Below are 24,226 nucleotides of genomic sequence, written 5' to 3'. Positions count from 1 at the left end.
ACTCTAAGCCCCCTAATAAAATAACAAAGACCCCCCAAAATAAAAAAATGCCCTACCCTATTCTAAATTACTACAGTTCAAAGCTCTTTTACCTTACCAGCCCTGAACAGGGCCCTTTGCGGGGCATGCCCCAAAGAATTCAGCTCTTTTGCCTGTAAAAAAAAACATACAATACCCCCCCCCCAACATTACAACCCACCACCCACATACCCCTAATCTAACCCAAACCCCCCTTAAATAAACCTAACACTAAGCCCCTGAAGATCTTCCTACCTTATCTTCACCCTGCCAGGTTCACCGATCCGTCCTGAAGAGCTCCTCCGATGTCCTGATCCAAGCCCAAGCGGGGGGCTGAAGAGGTCCATGATCCGGCTGAAGTCTTCATCCAAGCGGGAGCTGAAGAGGTCCATGATCCGGATGAAGTCTTCCTCCAAGCGGGAGCTGAAGAGGTCCATGATCCGGATGAAGTCTTCTATCAACGGCATCTTCAATCTTCTTTCTTCCGGATCCATCTTGCAGACCTCCGACGCGGAACATCCTCTTCTCCCGACGCCTACTAGCTGAATGACGGTTCCTTTAAGGGACGTCATCCAAGATGGCGTCCCTCGAATTCCGATTGGCTGATAGGATTCTATCAGCCAATCGGAATTAAGGTAGGAATATTCTGATTGGCTGATGGAATCAGCCAATCAGAATCAAGTTCAATCCGATTGGCTGATCCAATCAGCCAATCAGATTGAGCTCGCATTCTATTGGCTGTTCCGATCCAGGATTTTGGAGCCAGGACGGATCGGTGATACCTGGTGAGGTGAAGACAAGGTAGGATGATCTTCAGGGGCTTAGTGTTAGGTTTATTTAAGGGGGGTTTGGGTTAGATTAGGGGTATGTGGGTGGTGGGTTGTAATGTTGGGGGGGGTATTGTATGTTTTTTTTTTACAGGCAAAAGAGCTGAACTTCTTCAGGGCTGGTAAGGTAAAAGAGCTTTTAACTTTAGTAATTTAGAATAGGGTAGGGCATTTTTTATTTTGGGGGGCTTTGTTGTTTTATTAGGGGGCTTAGAGTAGGTGTAATTAGTTTAAAATTGTTGTAATATTTTTCTTATGTTTGTAGATATTTTTTTATTTTTTGTAACTTAGTTATTTTTTATTTTTTGTACTTTAGCAAGTTTATTTAATTGTATTTATTTGTAGCAATTGTATTTAATTAATTTATTGATAGTGTAGTGTTAGGTTAATTGTAGGTAATTGTAGGTAGTTTATTTAAATAATTTATTGATAGTGTAGTGTTAGTTTTAATTGTAACTTAGGTTAGGATTTCTTTTACCGGTAAATTTGTAATTATTTTAACTATTTTAGCTATTAAATAGATCTTAACTATTTAATAGCTATTGTACCTGGTTAAAATAAATACAAAGTTACCTGTAAAATAAATATAAATCCTAAAATAGCTATAATATAAATATAATTTATATTGTAGCTATATTAGGATTTATTTTACAGGTAAGTATTTATCTTTAAATAGGAATAATTTATTTAATAAGAGTTAATTAATTTCGTTAGATTTAAATTATATTTAATTTAGGGGGGTGTTAGTATTAGGGTTAGACTTAGCTTTAGGGGTTAATACATTTATTAGAATAGCGGTGAGGTCCGGTCGGCAGATTAGGGGTTAATAATTGAAGTTAGGTGTCGGCGATGTTAGGGAGGGCAGATTAGGGGTTAATACTATTTATTATAGGGTTAGTGAGGCGGATTAGGGGTTAATAACTTTATTATAGTAGCGCTCAGGTCCGCTCGGCAGATTAGGGGTTAATAAGTGTAGGCAGAGGGAGGCGACGTTGTGGGGGTCAGATTAGGGGTTAATAAATATAATATAGGGGTCGGCGGTGTTAGGGGCAGCAGATTAGGGGTACATAGGGATAATGTAGCTGGCGGCGGCGTGCGGACAGCAGATTAGGGGTTAATAAGTGTAGGTAGCTGGCGGCGACGTTGTGGGGGGCAGATTAGGGGTTAATAAATATAATACAGGGGTCGGCGGTGTTAGGGGCAGCAGATTAGGGGTACATAAGGATAACGTAGGTGGCGGTCGGCAGATTAGGGGTTAAAAAAAATTAATCGAGTGGCGGCGATGTGGGGGGACCTCGGTTTAGGGGTACATAGGTAGTTTATGGGTGTTAGTGTACTTTAGAGTACAGTAGTTTAGAGCTTTAGAAACCGGCGTTAGCCCAGAAAGCTCTTAACTACTGACTTTTTTCCTGCGGCTGGAGTTTTGTCGTTAGATGTCTAACGCTCACTTCAGAAACGACTCTAAATACCGGAGTTAGGAAGATCCCATTGAAAAGATAGGATACGCAATTGACGTAAGGGGATCTGCGGTATGGAAAAGTCGCGGCTGAAAAGTGAGCGTTAGACCCTATTTTGAGTGACTCTAAATACCGGCGGTAGCCTAAAACCAGCGTTAGGAGCCTCTAACGCTGGTTTTCACGGCTACCGCCAAACTCTAAATCTAGGCCACATTTTGGTAAGTTATTATTTGATACATATAGTCAAAAGTTAATGCATTTTACATCAACTGCACCCAACAGCTTTTGTATTATATTTAATTTAGGAGCTTAATTGGTCTCACAATGCACAGATGTGAGCCTGTAGTTAGTTTCAAACTCCCTGTAGATAACAGAATTTGTATAAAATTATTAAAGACTTTTCTAGATCATAGTTGTTTTTCCTTTATAAATTATATATTTATACATTGAAAATCTGTTAGTTTATCATGTAAATAATGTGGTTTACATTTCTTTACATCATTGTTAGAGTGTTGCATTTTGGCATAATGGAAATTGCAAGACAGGATTATACATTTTCTAAAGCAAACCCACAAATGCAGAACAGAAAGAAATATAATTTCATTGGTGCATTTCACAGACGGAGGTGAAATTAGATTTGTACAGTAGCATATGAAAATTCTAAGCTGGTATATGCTAGGCATGTGCTCAGAAAAGATTATTTTTTTCTAAAATTCACCAAAATATGTTGATGTATAATTTATAAGTTAAATGCACTAATATTATTGATATAACATGCCTCTTTGAAATACAGCAAATAGAAATAAAAATATAATATTTTACTTGAAATGTTTTATATCACTCTAATTTATAATATACTATTGGGAATGAATACATTTTTAAATTAAAGCTTAAGTGCTTACAAATAATTAATAAATTCTAAAATGTAAAAAACTCTTAGCAATACAGCTCACCAGTGAAAAATACTATGGTATGATTAATAAAGTGGCAAGAATATACCTAGTTGAAACTAGCTGCAATAATTTACAATACAGTACAAATTTAAATCTATGTATTATACTGGATGGGCAAATAGATAGATAGATAGATAGATAGATAGATAGATAGATAGATAAATGCAGATAGTCAGACAGATCGACAGACAGACCAGTAACCAGACAGAGAACAGTTATCAATTGATAATAAACTGCTTGCCATATACTCAGCATATGGAATTAGTTTTTGGTGTAAAAAAGTCTACAGCACAGAGGTATGAGATTGCTATGTAGTGAAGGAATGTTTTTTTTAGCTACAATATTAGCTGTGCTAGTGTGTGAACAGATACACAAACACCAGGACAAGAATGAATGATTATGCATTGTCTGCGGTTATATGATTGCTTACCAATTTCACTTTGAATATTCATTGCATTACAACTTATATGCCAAGCAGGGCTGTCTTTAGTACCCAAGTTAGGGCTAGCCTAGATTACAAGTCAGGCCCAGTGGATTTTGCGCTAGTGCAATTGCGATTTTGCAATCTATTTGTCTCCCGCTGACATTACAAGTCGGGAGAAATCATGATTGTGCTTTCATCCTATTGGCTGATTTGAATTTGAAGATTCAAATCAGCCAATTGGAATGCAAGGGTACCCCTATAAAAGGGGTACCTTGCATTTAATCTTCAGGGTGCGGCTGTAGACCATATAAAGAGGACCTCTGTGTTAATAGTCTGAAGAGGACGACTGACATTGCCAGCATTGTTGACCTTGCCGCCGCCACCAGGATTATGATAGAAGATGGACCGCGGCTGGGATGAAGATGGACCGCGGCTGGGATGAAGATGGACCGCAGCTGGGATGAAGATGAAGCGCCGCCCATCATCATTGGTAAGTGCCGCCCATCATCATTGGTGAGTACTAATTTGAGGGTAAGGCTTAGGGTTTTTTTTAGTTTTTTGGGGTGGGATTTTTTTTTTTAGATTAGTTTTTTTTTTTTTTGGGCAGAAAAAGAGCTGAATGCCATTTTAAAGGCAACTATCTAAATGCCCTTTTCGAGGCAATGGGTAGTTTATTTTATTTTTAGTTAGGTTTTTGGTTGGTTAATATTAGGGGGTTATTGTATTTTTTATGCAAAAAGAGCTGTTTGCTTTAGGGCAATGCCCTACAAAAGGCCCTTTTAAGGGCTATTGGTAGTTAATTTTTAGAATAGGTATTTTTATTTTGGGGTATTAGAATACGAATATTTTTTTTATTTTTGGTCATTTCGTTTGTTATTTTTTGTAAGGGTAGACTTTTAAATTTTTTGTAATGATAGAGTTTTTTATTTTTTGTAATGTAGGTTTTTAATTTTTTTGTAATGTAGGTTTTTTATTTTTTGTAATGTAGGTTTTTAATTTTTTTGTAATGTAGGTTTTTTTTATTTTTTTGTAATGTAGGTTTTTTTATTTTTTGTAATGTAGGATTTTTAATTTTTGTAATGTAGGTTTTTTAAAGTCATGGTATTTTTTTTAGGGTAAGCTTATGTTTTAATTTAAAGGGATAGTCAACTTAAAAAAATGTATTGTTTAAAAATATAGATAATCCCTTTATTACCCATTCTCCAGTTTTGCACAGAAAACATGGTTACACTAATACACTTTTTACCTCTGTGGTTACCTTGGCCTCTAGTTATCAAGCTGTCTACTTACCTGCATTCGACGGCCCCAATACGCTCGCCTAACATCGCCGCCGCGGACCTGAATACTTTCGCCAAATTTATCAAGAAAGCTGTCAAAAAGCCGCGCACCGAGTACGGTGCGATGAGCAGCGGACTGTTGTTAACTAACAGTCATCGATCTTGCTGCTCTTCGGCTTATTCACAGCTTTCTTGCTATACTGTCACTAAGCACCCATACTATACTATACTGTTTTACCCCCTCCCACCGCTCCCGGAGCCCCAGCAACAAAATAAAGTTATCAACCTCTAAACCGCCGCTCCCGGACCCCGCCGCAACTCTAATAAATATATTAAACCTAAACCGCCACTCCCGGACCCCGCCACCACCTACATTATACCTATTAACCCATAATCTGCCGCCCCCTATACCGCCGCCACCTAGATAAAGTTATTAACCTCTATCCTGCTGATCCCGGACCGCGCCGCAACTAAATAAATTGTTTAACTCCTAAACCGCCGTTCCCGGAGCCCACCGCCACCTACATTATATTTATTAACACCTAATCTGCCCCCCCCTACACCGCCGTCACTATAATAAAGTTATTAACCCCTAAACCTGTCTAACCCTAACACCCACTAACTTAAATATAATTTAAATACATCTAAATAAAATAACTATAATTAAATAAATAATTCCTATTTAAAACTAAATACTTACCTATTAAATAAACCCTAAGATAGCTACAATATAACTAATAGTTACATTGTATCTAGCTTAGGGTTTATTTTTATTTTACAGGCAAGTTTGTATTTATTTTAACTAGGTACAATAGTTATTAAATAGTTATTAAACTATTTAATAACTACCTAGCTAAAATAAAGACAAAAGTACCTGTAAAATAAATCCTAACATAAGTTACAATTACACCTAACACTACACTATAATTAAATATATTAAATTAATTAACTACAATTACCTACAATTAAATACAATTAAATAAATAATAAATAAACTAAATTCAACAAAAACAACCACTAAATTACAGAAAATAAAAAAAATTACAAGAATTTTAAACTAATTACACCTACTCTAATCCCCCTAATAAAATAAAAAAGCCCCCCAAAATAATAAAATTCACTACCCTACACTAAATTACAAATAGCCCTTAAAAGGGCTTTTGCTGGGCATTGCCCCAAAGTAATCAGCTCTTTTACCTGTAAAAAAAAATACAACCCCCCCAACATTAAAACCCACCACCCACACACCCAACCCTACTCTAAAACCCACCCAAACCCCCCTTAATAAAACCTAACACTACCCCCTTGAAGATCACCCTACCTTGAGCCGTCTTCACCCAGCCGGGCACAAGTGGACCTCCAGAGGGGCAGACTTCATCCGATCTGGGCAGAAGAGGACCTCCAGACGGGCAGAAGGCTTCATCCAGGCGAAATCTTCTATCTTCATCCATCCGGAGTGGAGCGGGTCCATCTTCAATCCATCCAACGCTAAGCATCCTCTTCCATCGACGTCCTAACGAAGAATGAAGGTTCCTTTAAATGACGTCATCCAAGATGGCGTCCCTTGAATTCCGATTGGCTGATAGGATTCTATCAGCCAATCGGAATTAAGGTAGGAAAAATCCTATTGGCTGCTCCAATCAGCCAATAGGATTGAAGTTCAATCCTATTGGCTGATCCAATCAGCCAATAGGATTGAGCTTGCATTCTATTGGCTGATTGCAACAGCCAATAGAATGCGACCTCAATCCTATTCGCTGATTGCATCAGCCAATAGGATTTTTCCTACCTTAATTCCGATTGGCTGATAGAATCCTATCAGCCAATCGGAATTCAAGGGAATTTAGGTTGCTATGTGGGGGGATGGCAGTTTAGGGGATAATAATTTTATTTAGTGTTTGCGATGTGGGGGATGACGGTTTAGGGGTTAATAGTTTATTTAGTGTTTGCGATGTGGGTGGGTTGTGGATTAGGGGTTAATAGTTTATTTAGTTAGTTTGCAATGTGGAGGTGGCAGTTTAGGGGTTAATCTGTTATTCAGTTAGTTTGCGATGTGGGGGATGGCGGTTCAGGGGTTAATAGTTTTATTTAGTGTTTGTGATGTGGGGGGATGGTGAATTAGGGGTTACTAGGCTAGGGGCTTATATTAGGTCGTTTTTGCGAGTAGGGTGTTAGGGAAACAATGATTAGTGGATTGCAGATAAGTCATCTGTCAATCAATTAACGAATATGGCGGGCGGAGGAACGGCGCTTACCATTCTATCATTACAAGATGAAAATATCAGAAGTTAAATATATCCTACTCATTTGATAAATGAGAGTCTCATTCATTTTGTAAATTATTTCCTATGACTTGAGCGACTATGCTTAAATTAACAATCACTTTAAGTAAGAGATTATTTTTTCCTATTGCAGATTAATTTGTTTTTTAAATAAAATAAACTTAAAATTCAAAGTTTATTTTATTTTTTTAATGTGTAATAAAATACTGATTGGAACATAACACACAGTATTGTATACACTATATTATCTGCTATTTTAAACTCTTGCCTGCCTGCCTGCCTGCCTGCCTGCCTGCCTGCTGAGATATTAATTTCAAACCTTTACTAAAGCGCTGTTTGCACTGGGTATTTTATGGAAACATAATAATCTTTCTTTATATATTGGCATTGTTATGGAAAATTCTAGTTACGTAGTAGGTTAACATTGAACAGTTGTATCTATCAAAATGGAAAAAATGCTTAAGGGGGTTTGTGAAGAGAAGTGGTTATGGGTAGTCTGGGATTGCAACCATGACTGTTTTCTAGGATTGTATTATAGGACTGTATTATAGGATATTTTCTTGTGACCCTATTAGAGTAACATCAAGGTAATTAATTTTTTCTCGATTAAATTCAAAAAATGTTGTCCTTGTATATGTTTCTATCTCCAAAGATGTGGGACAATTCCCACCAACCTAAAAATAGGTTGGCATATGATGGGGCTAATTTAGCCCCCATCGCTGTCCCACACCTATGGAGATAGAAAACATCCTGAAACTGAAAAAACGTATGTCTCAGAAGAAATTTAGTGACAGTTACAATATAGGCCTGAAACTCGGATGTATAGTAAGAATATTTTTTCAAGTAAAACTGTATTGCTTTAATACCCTCCTAGTGTGATATAGATGAGTATAAGGATATAGCATCGACAGTGACCCAACCAAAGGTGTTTTCCCATTTAACCTGTTCCATCAAGTTCAGAACATGTTTCGTATCCTTGATATATGAGGGCATAGTAATTACAAAAGGTTGTAATATGGAGTTGAGCCACTGGGATAGATGCTCGAACAATGACCCAGTCCCACTGACTATTGGGCGGCCCTGTATGTTGGTTAAAGACTTATGGACCTTCGGGAGATGATGGAACAGGGGTATCCTTGGGTTCTCCACCAGTAAATATACTGCTGTTTTGTCATCTAGAAACACCTGTTCCATCCCATCATCAATAAGGTGACATAATTCATTTTTTATTTTAGGTGTGGGATCACCTGGTAATACACTGTAGTTGTTGGTGTTACCTAGCTGTCTGAGGGCCTCTTCAATGTATGTCTTTGTGTCCATTATGACAATGGTGCCCCCCTTGTCTGCATCCTTAATTACAATGTTAGTGTCATCTTGTAATTGTTTTTTGGCTGTCCTCACCCTACTAGTTATATTATGTTTTGTAGGGGTCCCTGATGTTTTTAAGTTTATGAGATCTTTCTCAATCCTATTGTGAAAAGTTTCTATAATATCTCCTCTAGAATGAATGGGATAAAATTTTGATTTGGGTTTCATGCTGGTACCTTTGGTGATTCTACCTTCATCAGTAATATTCTCATACTTTAATTCTTGGAGTGTGATGGCATCACATTTGTCCTGAAATGTTAGCTGATCTAACTCTCTATTTGAGCTAAACTGGTTTTTGCTTACAGATGTAAAGTCTGTGTCTTCCTTACCCAAGAAGTGCTTCTTCAGTGTAATGTTCCTGATTAAACGATTTACATCTATCATAGTCTGAAAGACATCGAAATCATCTGTAGGGGCAAATGTGAGGCCATATCCCAGTACTTTTAGTTGGTCTTTAGTCAATTTCCTTTGAGATAAATTTACCACATTTCCTATTTGTATTTGCTTTGTGTTCGTGGTCCCCGTAATGGGTACCTCTTCTGGGTTTTGTGTGGTTCTGTGGGGGCTGAGAATAGGGCTAGATCTAATGGAAAAACCTGCTCCAAATTTGGCATAGATGGTCCCTGTGTGGTCAATACTGTTGGCATATATTTTGTGCCTGCACCCTTGTTTGTAGATGTTCTCTGTTCTTTAGGTCTTATTGGTAAAAGTAACATGAAACATGTAAAGTAAATGTTATAACTTTAACCAATTGACTGACAGAGGGCCAGATTACGAGTGGCACGCTAATAGTTGCGCGTGAGTAATATCAGGTTTATCATGGCTGGTTGCACGTATCGGAAGTAGCGTGTGTATTACAAGTTGAAATTAAATGCATTCGCTTGAGCGTAATTGAATTTAACGCGCGTCTGGTTAGAGCAACCTCAGAGCTCTGATTAACTGTTACGCTCATATAAAAAGTTGCACAAAAGCATTAAATATACATTAAAAAGTACAGCTACACTCATAATATCACTATCTAATAAAAAATATTTTTAAAAAACATTGCAAAAAAAAGTTATGAGGTCTCAAAGGCTGCAAATGAATTATGTGTATGTTTAGATGTGTATACATATCTACTTATGTATTTATATGTGTATTTGGGTATATATTCTAAGTATTTTTAAATCTCTCTCTCTCTCTCTCTCTCTCTCTCTCTCTCTCTGGGGCCTATCTATCAAGCTCCGAATGGAGCTTGATGCCCCGTGTTTCTGGCGAGCCTGCAGGCTCGCCAGAAACAGCAGTTATGAAGCAGCGGTCACAAAGACTGCTGCTCCATATCCTGTCCGCCTGCTCTGAGCAGGCGGACAGACATCGCCGGAATTCAACCCGATCGAGTACGATCGGGTTGAGTGACACCCCCCTGCTGGCGGCCGATTGGCCGCGATTCTGCATGGGGCGGCGTTGCACCAGCAGCTCTTGTGAGCTGCTGGTGCAATGCTGAATACAGAGAGCATATTGCTCTCCGTATTCAGCGAGGTCTGGCGGACCTGAACTGGCGGATCAGGTCTGCCAGACTTTGTTAAATATAGGCTTCTGTGTCACTATGGAATAAATCATTAATTTTGGACACTTGAAAAGACCAGTGAGTTCTTTGTTCTACTTTTATTATCTACATTCTCTTAGCACCCTGGCATTTGAATATATGTTTGTTGGAGTGCACTTATTCTACTCCCTATATATACATATATATATATATATATATATATATACATATACACATATACATATATATATATATATTAGATATATATCGAAATATGTATTTATCAATAAATAGAAGATATTCTGCTTTGTGAAGAACATTGTAATGTGAAATATTCATATTTCATGACGGGTCAGCACACTTGAGGAAATGCAATTTGTTTTGCGCGACTTGTTGAAATCTACGGGAGAATACGTTAACACAGTTGTGATAATATAACTTCAGCTTTTTGCGCAAACAAAAACTTTTTAATTTAAACTTATAATATGTGCAGTGTCTGACATTCGCAGTTAGTGCGTGAGTGAGAGCGATAAATAGCGCTCCACTCATGATCTTGCCCAGAGTGGGATGACTCACACTGTAATTAGATACTGACATCTATAGCAGCAAAATGGCTAACAATAAGAATATTTCAGACCACATAGGTAACCCCTTTACATAATTGTGTTACCACACTTTTCCCTTCAAAATGTTACCTTGGATTTATTGCATTCTGCAGCAATACCATGTCCCCAGAGATTGGAGATTTTGTGACTGAGACAAAATATCTTCTAAATTTTTCTTCAACTTCATCCATGGATAAATCACTGGAACTCACATAACTGTAGTGAAAATTAGACAGAGAAATCTAATTTGTGGTTAAACTGAACTACTGTTAATGGTAAATAACCATTCAAGATAAATAATTTACTTTATCAGAGTAAATTTAATCTCCAAAACAATCATTTTTGACCCTCCAAAGATTTACAACACCCATGCAAATGACTGATACGATATGAATATATTTTATATGCTTTGAAATATTTTAAAATTAGGTACCTGAGTATTATCAGTTATAAAATATCTTGTGTATGAAGATTCAGACTGGCTTGCATGGGCTTTTATCTTATGATCTGATCAGAAGCATTTATGTACTACATTTAGGGCTCGATTTATCAAGCCTCTACGGCTGCAAGTTCTCTCAAGAACTTGCTCGCCGCGATTTATCAAGCAGCGGTCACCAGACCGCTGCTTCCCTAACATCTTCGCCACCTGGTGAAATGGTGAAATTCAATCTCCTCGGTCGAGTCCGACCGAGGAGATTGACAGCTCCTGCCCGCGCGTGATTGGCTGTGCGCGGGCAGGGGGTGGGATTGCAAGCGAGCGCAAAACTTTGCTTGTGTGCAATGTTAATTACCTGCAGGTAATTTTGCCCCGCCACAGGCGTGCTAAGGCGTACATGGGCGCGTATACGTGCCCCTGTACGTCTCAGCGTTGATAAATCTAGCCCTTAGAGGTACAAAGTGCTAGATTTGTCAAGGGCTAGGAGAATTCTCCTTTGTATTCTCCTCTGAGTTTTCTGCAGCTCACCTTTGGAGAAGTACACTGGTGCGCACAAATTTATCAAAAAACTGCACGTATTATTTTTCGCTGTTTGGAATGCAACCTGGGGTGGATTATGATGAATTTCTCCACGCGAAAAAAATGAAGTTCTCTTGATTTATCATTTCAAGCCTGTGGAGTTTATTTAGGCAGTATTTTTTGCCCTCTTCAAGAAATCTATTAAATTTGCGTTTTAGATGGGGCAAATTTGCACATTAATTTTGTTGTTACCATAATACATTTCTACTTTAACTTTGTAATAATAATAATCCTATATAACTGTAATATATTCAAATTGTTAGTATAATGTTCTTTCTTTGGGGGACAATTTTGCATTCTATATTTGGCATATGTATCTAGTCAAAGAGAGACCTGCTAGAATTAGAAAGTACTACATCAAAAATAAATGTGAATATGACGAAAGCTCAAAGACATAATGATTTCTAGAGAGAGGGGGGTATCAACGGCACTGCTATACAAGTATTTCTTTGATACTCTATATTTTCTTTATTAACCCTGTATCGCTATTAGTGAAGTATGGGAACTGGTCCCTATCAAATTTAATTGGCTAGACTAGGTGCTATGTAGTATTCAACATATGAAACTTATAGTAGAGAGAGGCTCTAACTAAACAGACTACATATTTAGCACTCAAAGGGTTAATATAGGGTGCATCAATAAGTAATAAAAAGACTCTATTACATGAGGCAACTCAGAGTTGCTGATGATTGAGTGAGTGTACGTGCTCTACGTTAAAACATAACTTTTATTAAATCAAAAATAATATATAAAATGCTGGAAAATTACTTTAAAAACTTTTAAAAGTAATTTTCCAGCATTTTATATATTATTTTTGATTTAATAAAAGTTATGTTTTAACGTAGAGCACGTACACTCACTTGTAATCCGGGCAGAATGTGGTTTAGCGTTGTCCTGCTGGAAAATGCAGGGACATCCCTGGAAAAGACAACGTCTGAATGGCAGCAGATGTTGCTACAAAATGTATGTATATCTTTCTGCATTAATGGTGCCCTCACAGATCTGCAAGTTACCCATGCCATGGGCACTGACAACCCCCCATACCATGACAGATGCTGGCTTTTGGACCTGATGCTGATAACAGCTTGGATGGACCTTTTCCTCTTTGGCCCGGAGAACACGACGGCTGTTTTTTCCAAAAACTATTTCAAATGTTGACTCGTCGGACCACAAAACACTATTCCAATGTGCTACTGTACATCTCAGATGAGACCGAGCCCAGAGATGTCGGCGGTGCTTCTAAACAGTGTTGATGTATGGCTTCTGCTTTGCATAGTAAAGACTTAACTTGCATTTGTAGATACAGCGGTGAATGGTGCTGACTGATGAAAAAGTTTACTAAAGTATTCCCAAGCCTATGTCAGTATATCCATTACAGACTCATGACGTTTTTTTGAGACAGTGACGTCTGATAGATCGGAGATCACACACGTTCAGAAGTGGTTTTCAGCCCTGCCCTTTACACACCGAGATTTGACCGGATTCCTTGAGTCTTTTAATTATATTGTGCACTGTAGAAGCTGAAATGCCCAAAATCATACAGTTTTTTCTTTGGGGAATGTTGTTCTCAAAGTGTTGGATTATTCACTGGCACATCTAATGGCAGCTAGTGATGTTGCGAACCTAAAAATTTGCGTTCGCGAACGGCGGACACAAACCTCCGCAACTGTTCGCGAACCGGGCGAACCGCCATAGACTTCAATAGGCAGGCGAATTTTAAAACCTACAGAGACTCTTTCTGGCCACAATAGTGATGGAAAAGTTGTTTCAAGGGGACTAACACCTGGACTGTGGCATGCCGGAGGGGGATCCATGGCAAAACTCCCATGGAAAATTACATAGTTGATGCAGAGTCTGGTTTTAAGCCATAAAGGGCATAAATCACCTAACATTGCTAAATTGTTTGGAATAATGTGCTTTAAAACATCAGGTATGATGTTGTATCGATCAGGTAGTGTAAGGGTTACGCCCGCTTCACAGTGACAGACCAAACTCCCCGTTTAAAGGGACAGTCTACACCAGAATTTTTATTGTTTTAAAAGATAGATAATCCCTTTATTATTTATTTCCCAGTTTTGCATAACTAACACATTTATAATAATATACTTTTAACCTCTGTGATTATCTTGTATCTAAGCCTCTGCAAACTGCCCCTTTTTTCAGTTCTTTTGACTTGCAGTCTAGCCAATCAGTGCCTGATCCCAGATAACTTCTCGTGCACGAGCACAATGTTATCTATATGAAATACGTGAACTAACACCCTCTAGTGGTGAAAAACTGTTAAAATGCAATCTGAAAGAGGTGGGCTTCAAGGTCTAAGAAATTAGCATATGAACCTCCTAGCTTAAGCTTTCAACTAAGAATACCAAGAGAACAAAGCAAAATTGGTGATAAAAGTAAATTGGAAAATTGTTTAAAATTACATGCTCTATCTGAATCATGAAAGTTTATTTTGGCCTAGACTGTCCCTTTAATGCACCGCAAACAGTCCATTTGCACAACAGCAAACTCCCCATTTGCACAAGGTTGGATACCAAGCTAGCCATGTCCCGTTCCTTGTCCTCACTGATGTCATTAAAGGTCTCTTCCTCCACAAAGCCACGTACAACACCAAGGGTCCCCGAAAGGTGACAACAAGCCCCCTGGGACGCCTGCTGTGTTTGGTCTTCCACCTCCTCAAAGCCACCTTCCTCCTCTGACTCCTCTTCTTCAGACTCCTCTCTCTGCGTTGCCTCTCTCTGCGTTATTATAAGGTGTGTAAAGTAGTACTATTCCTATCAGTGTAATCCCTGTTACGTCCCCTATCAGGGGACGTGTATATGGCATGGATTTTAGGAACCGGGAGATGGAAAAAGATGCTTGGTCGGTCCTCCTACTTCAAATTTGGGGCACTGCGCGTGCAGTCTACTGTGCCACCAGATATGAGTGGTGTGTTAAGTAGTACTATTCTGATCAGTTTAATCCCTGTTACGTCCCCTATCAGGGGACGTGTATATGGCATGGATATGTATATGGCATGGCCGAAACACAAGTGGCTGTCAGATAACAGTCCGGCCACGAGATAGATAGATTTGATAGATAGATACATAGATTAGATAGAAAGATCAATAGTTGCAATAGATACATTTGATAGATACGATAGATAGATAGATAGATAGAAAGATTTGATAGATAAATAGATTTGATAGATAGATAATTTCCCAGACAGAGAATTACAAGACGTGCGGTCTGGGACCCATGGTAAGGTTCCCAGAGGCAGTTGCGGCGCCAGGGGACGTGTATATGGCATGGATTTTAGGAACCGGGAGATGGAAAAAGATGCTTGGTCGGTCCTCCTGCTTCAAATTTGGGGCACTGCGCGTGCAATCTACAGTGCCACCAGATATGAGTGGTGTGTTAAGTAGTACTATTCTGATCAGTTTAATCCCTGTTACGTCCCCTATCAGGGGACATGTATATGGCATGGATATGTATATGGCATGGCCGAAATACAAGTGGCTGTCAGATAACAGTCAGGCCACAAGATAGATAGATTTGATAGATAGATAGATAGATAGATAGATAGATAGATAGATAGATAGATAGATAGATACATAGATTAGATAGATAGATCAATAGATGCAATAGATACATTTGATAGATACGATAGATAGATAGATAGATAGATAGATAGATAGATAGATGATAGATAGATAGATTTGATAGATAAATAGATTTGATAGATAGAAAATTTCCCAGACAGAGAATTACAAGACGTGCGGTCTGTGACCCATGGTAAGGTTCCTAGAGGCAGTTGCGGCGCCAGGGGACGTGTATATGGCATGGATTTTAGGAACCCGGGAGATGGAAAAAGATGCTTGGTCGGTCCTCCTGCTTCAAATTTGGGGCACCGTGCATGCAATCTATTGTGCCACCAGATATGAGTGGTGTGTTAAGTAGTACTATTCTGATCAGTTTAATCCCTGTTACGTCCCCTATCAGGGGACGTGTATATGGCATGGATTTTAGGAACCGGGAGATGGAAAAAGATGCTTGGTCGGTCCTCCTGCTTCAAATTTGGGGCACTGCGCGTGCAATCTATTGTGCCACCAGATATGAGTGGTGTGTTAAGTAGTACTATTCTGATCAGTTTAATCCCTGTTATGTCCCCTATCAGGGGACGTGTATATGGCATGGATATGTATATGGCATGGCCGAAACACAAGTGGCTGTCAGATAACATCCGGCCACGAGATAGATAGATTTGATAGATAGATAGATACATAGATTAGATAGATAGATCAATAGATGCAATAGATACATTTGATAGATACGATAGATAGATAGATAGATAGATAGATTTGATAGATAAATAGATTTGATAGATAGATAATTTCCCAGACAGAGAATTACAAGACATGTGGTCTGTGACCCATGGTAAGGTTCCCAGAGGCTGTTGCGGCGCCAGTGGACGTGTATATGGCATGGATTTTAGGAACCGGGAGATAGAAAAAGATGCTTGGTCGGTCCTCCTACTTCAAATTTGGGGCACTGCGCGTGCAATCTACTGTGCCACCAGATATGAGTGGTGTGGTTTTTGAAGCCACAGTGCAGCACCAGAGGCCAGAAAAATTTGGCATGTACACATGCATGAAAAATTAGGTATTGTTGCAGCCGCTGCTGTAGCAGCGGCCAGAAAAATTGATGTTTATTTCCCAGGCAGAAAGTGCCCTAAAACATTGCGGCTTGAACCCTAGTTGGTGGAGGATAAGTCACGCAAGTCATCCGGCATTCGAAGATAAAATACAGCAGCATGTGGACCATTTTTAGCCCAAGGCAGCTCATGTCATCAGGCCTTTTTTACTCGAATGTATCACCCAATGTCAGTCCCTTCGGGATCCATCCCTCATTCATCTTAATAAGGTGAGGTAATCTAGACTTTTTTGACCTAGGCGACTTCTCTTCTCAGTGACAATACCTCCTGCTGCACTGAAGGTCCTTTCTGACAGGACACTTGAAGCGGGGCAGGCCAGAAGTTCTATCGCAAATTGGGATAGCTCAGGCCACAGGTCAAGCCTGCACACCCAGTAGTCAAGGGGTTCATCGCTCCTCAGAGTGTCGAGACCTGCAGTTAAGGCGAGGTAGTCTGCTACCTGTCAGTCGAGTCGTTCTCTGAGGGTGGACCCCGAAGGGTTGTGGCGATGCATAGGACTTAAAAAGCTCTGCATGTCCTCCATCAACAACACGTCTGTAAAGCGTCCTCTCCTTGCCGGCGTGGTCGTGGGAGTCGGAGGATTACTTTCACCTCTTCCCCTGTTAGATTCCTGTTGTGCTGTGACATCACCCTTATACGCTGTGTAAAGCATACTTTTTAATTTATTTTGGAACTGCTGCATCCTTTCCGACTTGCGGTAATTCGGTAACATTTCAAGCAGTTTATGCTTATACCGGGGGTCTAGTAGCGTGGACACCCAGTACAGGTCGTTCTCCTTCAGCTTTTTATACGAGGGTCCCTCAACAGGCACGACAGCATGAAAGACCCCATTTGCACAAGGTTGGATGCCGAGCTACTCATGTCCCATTCCTCGTCCTCAGTGATCTCACTGAAAGTATCTTCTTCCCCCCAGCCACGTACAACACCACGGGTACCAGATAGGTGACAACGAGCACCCTGGGATGCCTGTTGTGGTTGGTCTTCCTCCTCCTCCTCAAAGCCACATTCCTCCTCTGACTCCTGTTCCTCACAATCCTCTTCCAGCGTTGCCGCTGGTCCAGCAAGCGATGCTGATAAGGCTGTTTCTGGTGGTGATGGTGACCACAACTCTTCCTCTTCCTCTTCACGCTCATCTACGGCCTGATCCAGCACTCTTCTCAGGGCACGCTCCAGGAAGAAAACAAATGGTATAATGTCACTGATGGTGCCTTCGGTGCGACTGACTAGGTTTGTCACCTCCTCAAAAGGACTCATGAGCCTACAGGCATTGCGCATGAGCGTCCAGTAACGTGGCAAAAAAATTCCCAGCTCCGCAGAGGCTGTCCTAGCACCCCGGTCATACAAATACTTGTTAACGGCTTTTTCTTGTTGGAGCAGACGGTCGAACATTAGGAGTGTTGAATTCCAACGTGTCGGGCTGTCGCAAATCAAGCGCCACACTGGCATGTTGTTTCGCTGCTGGATATCGGAAAAGTGTGCCATGGCCGTGTAGGAATGCCTGAAATGGCCACACACCTTCCTGGCCTGCTTCAGGATGTCCTGTAAGCCTGGGTACTTATGCACAAAGCGTTGTATGATCAGATTACACACATGTGCCATGCACGGCACATGGGTCAACTTGCCCAATTTCAATGCCGCCACCAAATTACTTCCGTTGTCAGAAAGCACTTTGCCGATCTCCAGTTGGTGCAGAGTCAGCCACTGATCCACCTGTGCGTTCAGGGCGGACAGGAGGCTGGTCCGGTGTGACTCTCTGCTTTCAGGCAAGTCAACCCCAAGATGGCGTGACACTGCCGTATCCGGGATGTGGAATAGTACCTGGGGAGCTGGGGGGGTGTCGTTAATGTGGAGCAAGATGCAGCAGCAGAAGAGGACTCAGCTGAGGAGGTTATGGAAGAGGATGGAGTAGGAGGAGTAGAGGAGGTAGCAGCAGGCCTGCCTGCAAGTCGTGGCGGTGTCACCAACTCCTCTGCAGAGCCACGCATTCCATGCTTGTCAGCCGTCAGCAGGTTTACCCAATGCGCAGTGTAGGTGATATACCTGCCCTGACCATGCTTTGCAGACCAGCTATCAGTGGTCAAATGGACCCTTGCCCCAACACTGTGTGCCAGACATGCCATTACTTCCTTTCGCACAATTGAGTACAGGTTGGGGATTGCCTTTTGCGAAAAGAAATTTCGGCCGGGTACCTTCCACTGCGGTGTCCCAATAGCTACAAATTTTTGGAACGCCTCAGACTCCACCAGCTTGTATGGTAAAAGCTGGTAGGCTAAGAGTTCAGACAAGCCAGCTGTCAGATGCTGGGCAAGGGGGTGACTTTGTGACATTGGCTTCTTACGCTCAAACATGTCCTTGACAGACACCTGACTGTGGGCAGATAAGCAGGAAATGCTCCGGAAGAGAGATGGAGTGGCGGATGGTTGAGAGGGGGCAAGGAGGACAGCAGTGGTTGACGTGGCTGAAGATGCTGGACCCGGAGGAGGATGGCGGCTTTGAGTTTGTGTGCTGCTTCTAAGCTTGGGTTGATCCCATAGGCATTTGTGATGTGTGATTATGTGCCTTCACAAAGCAGTTGTACCTAGGTGGGTGTTGTACTTCCTACGACTCAGTTTCTTTTGGCACAGGTTGCAAATGGCATCGCTGTTGTCAGAGGCAGACACACACAAAAATGCCACACTGCTGAGCTCTGCGATGACGGCATTCTGGTGGTGGCAACAGCATGCGTTGATTGGTGTGCTGTCTGGCTGACCCTGGGTGCCGATGCATGCTGTCTGACTGTGCCACTAGCTCCCTGCGACCACCTCCCCCTGCTTCCAACTCGTCTCCTCCTCCTCTCTGTCTCCCCATCTTAACTTTCCCCATGTTCTTCTTCTCTTCTAGCAGACACCCACGTAACATCCATGGACGCATTGTCATCATCAACCGCTTCACTTGTATCTGACAAATCAACAAAAGAAGCAGCAGCGGGTACAACATCATCATCATCACACCGTACGTCCATGTCTGTAATGCTGCCTGACTGAGACATATCACTGTTATCTACATCCTCTGTCAATGATGCTTGCGCATCACTCATTTCTTCCAACTGATGTGTAAATAACTCCTCTGACAGATCAAGTGAAGCGTCTGTGGTGCTAGTGTTGGTGGTGGCGGCAGTCGGGCAAGTGGTAACTTGAGAGGTGCCCGAAGCTAAGCTGGAGGAGGATGGTGCATCAAGGTTCGGAGCGGAAGCTATAGAAGATTGGGTGTCCTGTGTTAAAAAGTCAACTATGTCCTCAGAACTTTTCGAGTTCATGGTACGTGGCCTCTGAACACTGGCCATTATTCTAGGGCCAAAGGGAATCACAGCACCATGACCACGATGGCACCTGCGGGGTGGCCTGCCTCTGCCTGTCATTTTTTTTTTTAAATGTACACTTACACTACTATTAAACAAGATATGAGTGGTGGCACTGGGCAAGAGGGCACAGTATACACTGTATGACTGACACAAAAAAGCAGACTGATGTTTCACAGTCCAAAAAGTTTTTTATGTTTTAAATGTACACTTACACTACTATTAAACAAGATATGAGTGGTGGCACTGGGCAAGTGGGCACAGTATACGCTGTGAGCCTGACACAAAAAAGCAGATTGATGTTTCACAATCCAAAAATTGTATTTTGTTTTAAATGTACACTTACACTACTATTAAACAAGATATGAGTGGTGGCACTGGGCAAGTGGGCACAGTATACGCTGTGAGCCTGACACAAAAAAGCAGACTGATGTCTCACAGTCCAAAAAGTTTTTTTTTTTTAAATGTACACTTACACTACTATTAAACAAGATATGAGTGGTGGCACTGGGCAAGTGGGCACAGTATACGCTGGAGCCTGGCACACACGCTGGCAGGCAGTCAACTGCAATTAGATTACACAAGCAGACTGATGTTTCACGGTCAAAAAAGTTTTTTTTTTTTAAATTTACACTACTGTTACAAAAGATATGAGTGGTGGCACTGGGCAAGTGGGCCTGGCACACACGCTGGCAGGCAGGTAACTGCAATTAGATTACACAAGCAGACTGATGTTTCACAGTCAAAAAAGTTTTTTTTTTTAATTTACACTACTGTTACACCAGATATCAGTGGTGGCACTGGGCAAGTGGGCCTGGCACACACGCTGGCAGGCAGGAAACTGCAATTAGATTACACAAGCAGACAGATGTTTCACAGTCAAAAAAGTTTTTTTTTTTAAATTTACACTACTGTTACACCAGATATGAGTGGTGGCACTGGGCAAGTGGGCACAGTATACGCTGGAGCCTGGCACACACGCTGGCAGGCAGGCAACTGCAATTAGATTACACAAGCAGACTGATGTTTCACAGTCAAAAAAGTTTTTTTTTTTAAATTTACACTACTGTTACACCAGATATGAGTGGTGGCACTGGGCAAGTGGGCCTGGCACACACGCTGGCAGGCAGGCAACTGCAATTAGATTACACAAGCAGACTGACGTTTCACAGTCAAAAAAGTTTTTTTTTTTAAATTTACACTACTGTTACACCAGATATGAGTGGTGGCACTGGGCAAGTGGGCCTGGCACACACGCTGGCAGGCAGGCAACTGCAATTAGATTACACAAGCAGACTGATATTTCACAGTCAAAAAAGGTTTTTTTTTAATTTACACTACTGTTACACCAGATATGAGTGGTGGCACTGGGCAAGTGGGCACAGTATACGCTGGAGCCTGGCACACACGCTGGCAGGCAGGCAACTGCAATTAGATTACACAAGCAGACTGATGTTTCACAGTCAAAAAAGTTTTTTTTTTTTAAATTTACACTACTGTTACACCAGATATGAGTGGTGGCACTGGGCAAGTGGGCCTGGCACACACGCTGGCAGGCAGGCAACTGCAATTAGATTACACAAGCAGACTGATGTTTCACAGTCAAAAAAGTTTTTTTTTTTTTTAAATTTACACTACTGTTACAAAAGATATGAGTGGTGGCACTGGGCAAGTGGGCCTGGCACACACGCTGGCAGGCAGGCAACTGCAATTAGATTACACAAGCAGACTGATGTTTCACAGTCACAAAAGTTGTTTTTTTAAATTTACACTACTGTTACACCAGATATGAGTGGTGGCACTGGGCAGTGGGTCTGGCACACACGCTGGCAGGCAGGCAACTGCAATTAGATTACACAAGCAGACTGATGTTTCACAGTCAAAAAAGTTTTTTTTTTTAAATTTACACTACTGTTACACCAGATATGAGTGGTGGCACTGGGCAAGTGGGCACAGTATACGCTGGAGCCTGGCACACACGCTGGCAGGCAGGCAACTGCAATTAGATTACACAAGCAGACTGATGTTTCACAGTCAAAAAAGTTTTTTTTTTTTAAATTTACACTACTGTTACACCAGATATGAGTGGTGGCACTGGGCAAGTGGGCCTGGCACACACGCTGGCAGGCAGGCAACTGCAATTAGATTACACAAGAAGACTGATGTTTCACAGTCAAAAAAGTTTTTTTTTTTTAAATTTACACTACTGTTACAAAAGATATGAGTGTTGGCACTGGGCAAGTGGGCCTGGCACACACGCTGGCAGGCAGGCAACTGCAATTAGATTACACAAGCAGACTGATGTTTCACAGTCAAAAAAGTTTTCTTTTTAAATTTACACTACTGTTACACCAGATATGAGTGGTGGCACTGGGCAAGTGGGCACAGTATACGCTGGAGCCTGGCACACACGCTGGCAGGCAGGCAACTGCAATTAGATTACACAAGCAGACTGATGTTTCACAGTCAAAAAACTTTGTTTTTTTTAAATTTACACTACTGTTACACCAGATATGAGTGGTGGCACTGGGCAAGTGGGCCTGGCACACACGCTGGCAGGCAGGCAACTGCAATTAGATTACACAAGCAGACTGATGTTTCACAGTCAAAAAAGGTTTTTTTTTTAAATTTACACTACTGTTACACCAGATATGAGTGGTGGCACTGGGCAAGTGGGCCTGGCACACACGCTGGCAGGCAGGCAACTGCAATTAGATTACACAAGCAGACTGATGTTTCACAGTCAAAAAAGTTTTTTTTTTTAAATTTACACTACTGTTACACCAGATATGAGTGGTGGCACTGGGCAAGTGGGCACAGTATACGCTGGAGCCTGGCACACACGCTGGCAGGCAGGCAACTGCAATTAGATTACACAAGCAGACTGATGTTTCACAGTCAAAAAAGTTTTTTTTTTTTAAATTTACACTACTGTTACACCAGATATGAGTGGTGGCACTGGGCAAGTGGGCCTGGCACACACGCTGGCAGGCAGGCAACTGCAATTAGATTACACAAGCAGACTGATGTTTCACAGTCAAAAAAGTTTTTTTTAAAATTTACACTACTGTTACAAAAGATATGAGTGGTGGCACTGGGCAAGTGGGCCTGGCACACACGCTGGCAGGCAGGCAACTGCAATTAGATTACACAAGCAGACTGATGTTTCACAGTCACAAAAGTTGTTTTTTTTAAATTTACACTACTGTTACACCAGATATGAGTGGTGGCACTGGGCAAGTGGGCCTGGCACACACGCTGGCAGGCAAGCAACTGCAATTAGATTACACTAGCAGACTGATGTTTCACAGTCAAAAAAGTTTTGTTTTTTTAAATTTACACTACTGTTACAACAGATGTGAGTGGTGGCACTGGGCAAGTGGGCCTGGCAGTCAGGCAACTCCAATTAGATTACACAAGCAGACTGATGTTTCACAGTCAAAAAAGTTTTTTTTAAATTTACACTACTGTTACACCAGATGTGAGTGGTGGCACTGGGCAAGTGGGCACAGTATACGCTGTGAGCCTGGCACACACACTGGCAGGCAGGCAACTGCAATTAGATTACACAAGCAGACTGATGTTTCACAGTCAAAAAAGTTTTTTTTTTTTAAATTTACACTACTGTTACACCAGATATGAGTGGTGGCACTGGGCAAGTGGGCACAGTATACGCTGGAGCCTGGCACACACACTGGCAGGCAGGCAACTGCAATTAGATTACACAAGTAGACTGATGTTTCACAGTCAAAAAAGTTTTTTTTTTTTAAATTTACACTACTGTTACACCAGATATGAGTGGTGGCACTGGGCAAGTGGGCCTGGCCCACACGCTGGCAGGCAGGCAACTGCAATTAGATTACACAAGCAGACTGATGTTTCACAGTCAAAAAAGTTTTTTTTTTAAATTTACACTACTGTTACACCAGATATGAGTGGTGGCACTGGGCAAGTGGGCACAGTATACGCTGGAGCCTGGCACACACGTTGGCAGGCAGGCAACTGCAATTCGATTACACAAGCAGACTGATGTTTCACAGTCAAAAAAGTTTTTTTTTTTTAAATTTACACTACTGTTACACCAGATATGAGTGGTGGCACTGGGCAAGTGGGCCTGGCACACACGCTGGCAGGCAGGCAACTGCAATTAGATTACACAAGCAGACTGATGTTTCACAGTCAAAAAGGTTGTTTTTTTTAAATTTACACTACTGTTACACCAGAAATGAGTGGTGGCACTGGGCAAGTGGGCCTGGCACACACGCTGGCAGGCAGGCAACTGCAATTAGATTACACAAGCAGACTGATGTTTCACAGTCAAAAAAGTTTTTTTTTTTTAAATTTACACTACTGTTACACCAGATATGAGTGGTGGCACTGGGCAAGTGGGCCTGGCACACACGCTGGCAGGCAGGCAACTGCAATTAGATTACACAAGCAGACTG

The 24,226-nt window shown here is 41.3% G+C and overlaps 1 protein-coding gene across 1 annotated transcript in view; it reads right to left on the bottom strand.

Annotated features, from left to right (window-relative positions):
- Positions 1 to 24,226, bottom strand: part of TMPRSS3 (transmembrane serine protease 3) — a 269,277-nt gene that overhangs the window by 97,741 nt on the left and 147,310 nt on the right. Inside the window, exon 6 of the mRNA XM_053705154.1 lies at positions 10,827 to 10,952. Within this exon, the coding sequence (XP_053561129.1) occupies positions 10,827 to 10,952 (126 nt within the window). The remainder of the gene's footprint in view (positions 1 to 10,826; positions 10,953 to 24,226) is intronic.

The sequence above is a fragment of the Bombina bombina genome, chromosome 3 (genome assembly GCF_027579735.1).
Source record: "Bombina bombina isolate aBomBom1 chromosome 3, aBomBom1.pri, whole genome shotgun sequence".
NCBI lineage: Eukaryota > Metazoa > Chordata > Amphibia > Anura > Bombinatoridae > Bombina > Bombina bombina.
The sequence above is the reverse complement of the archived record's forward strand: the minus strand, read 5'-3'. Positions and strand labels throughout refer to the sequence as shown.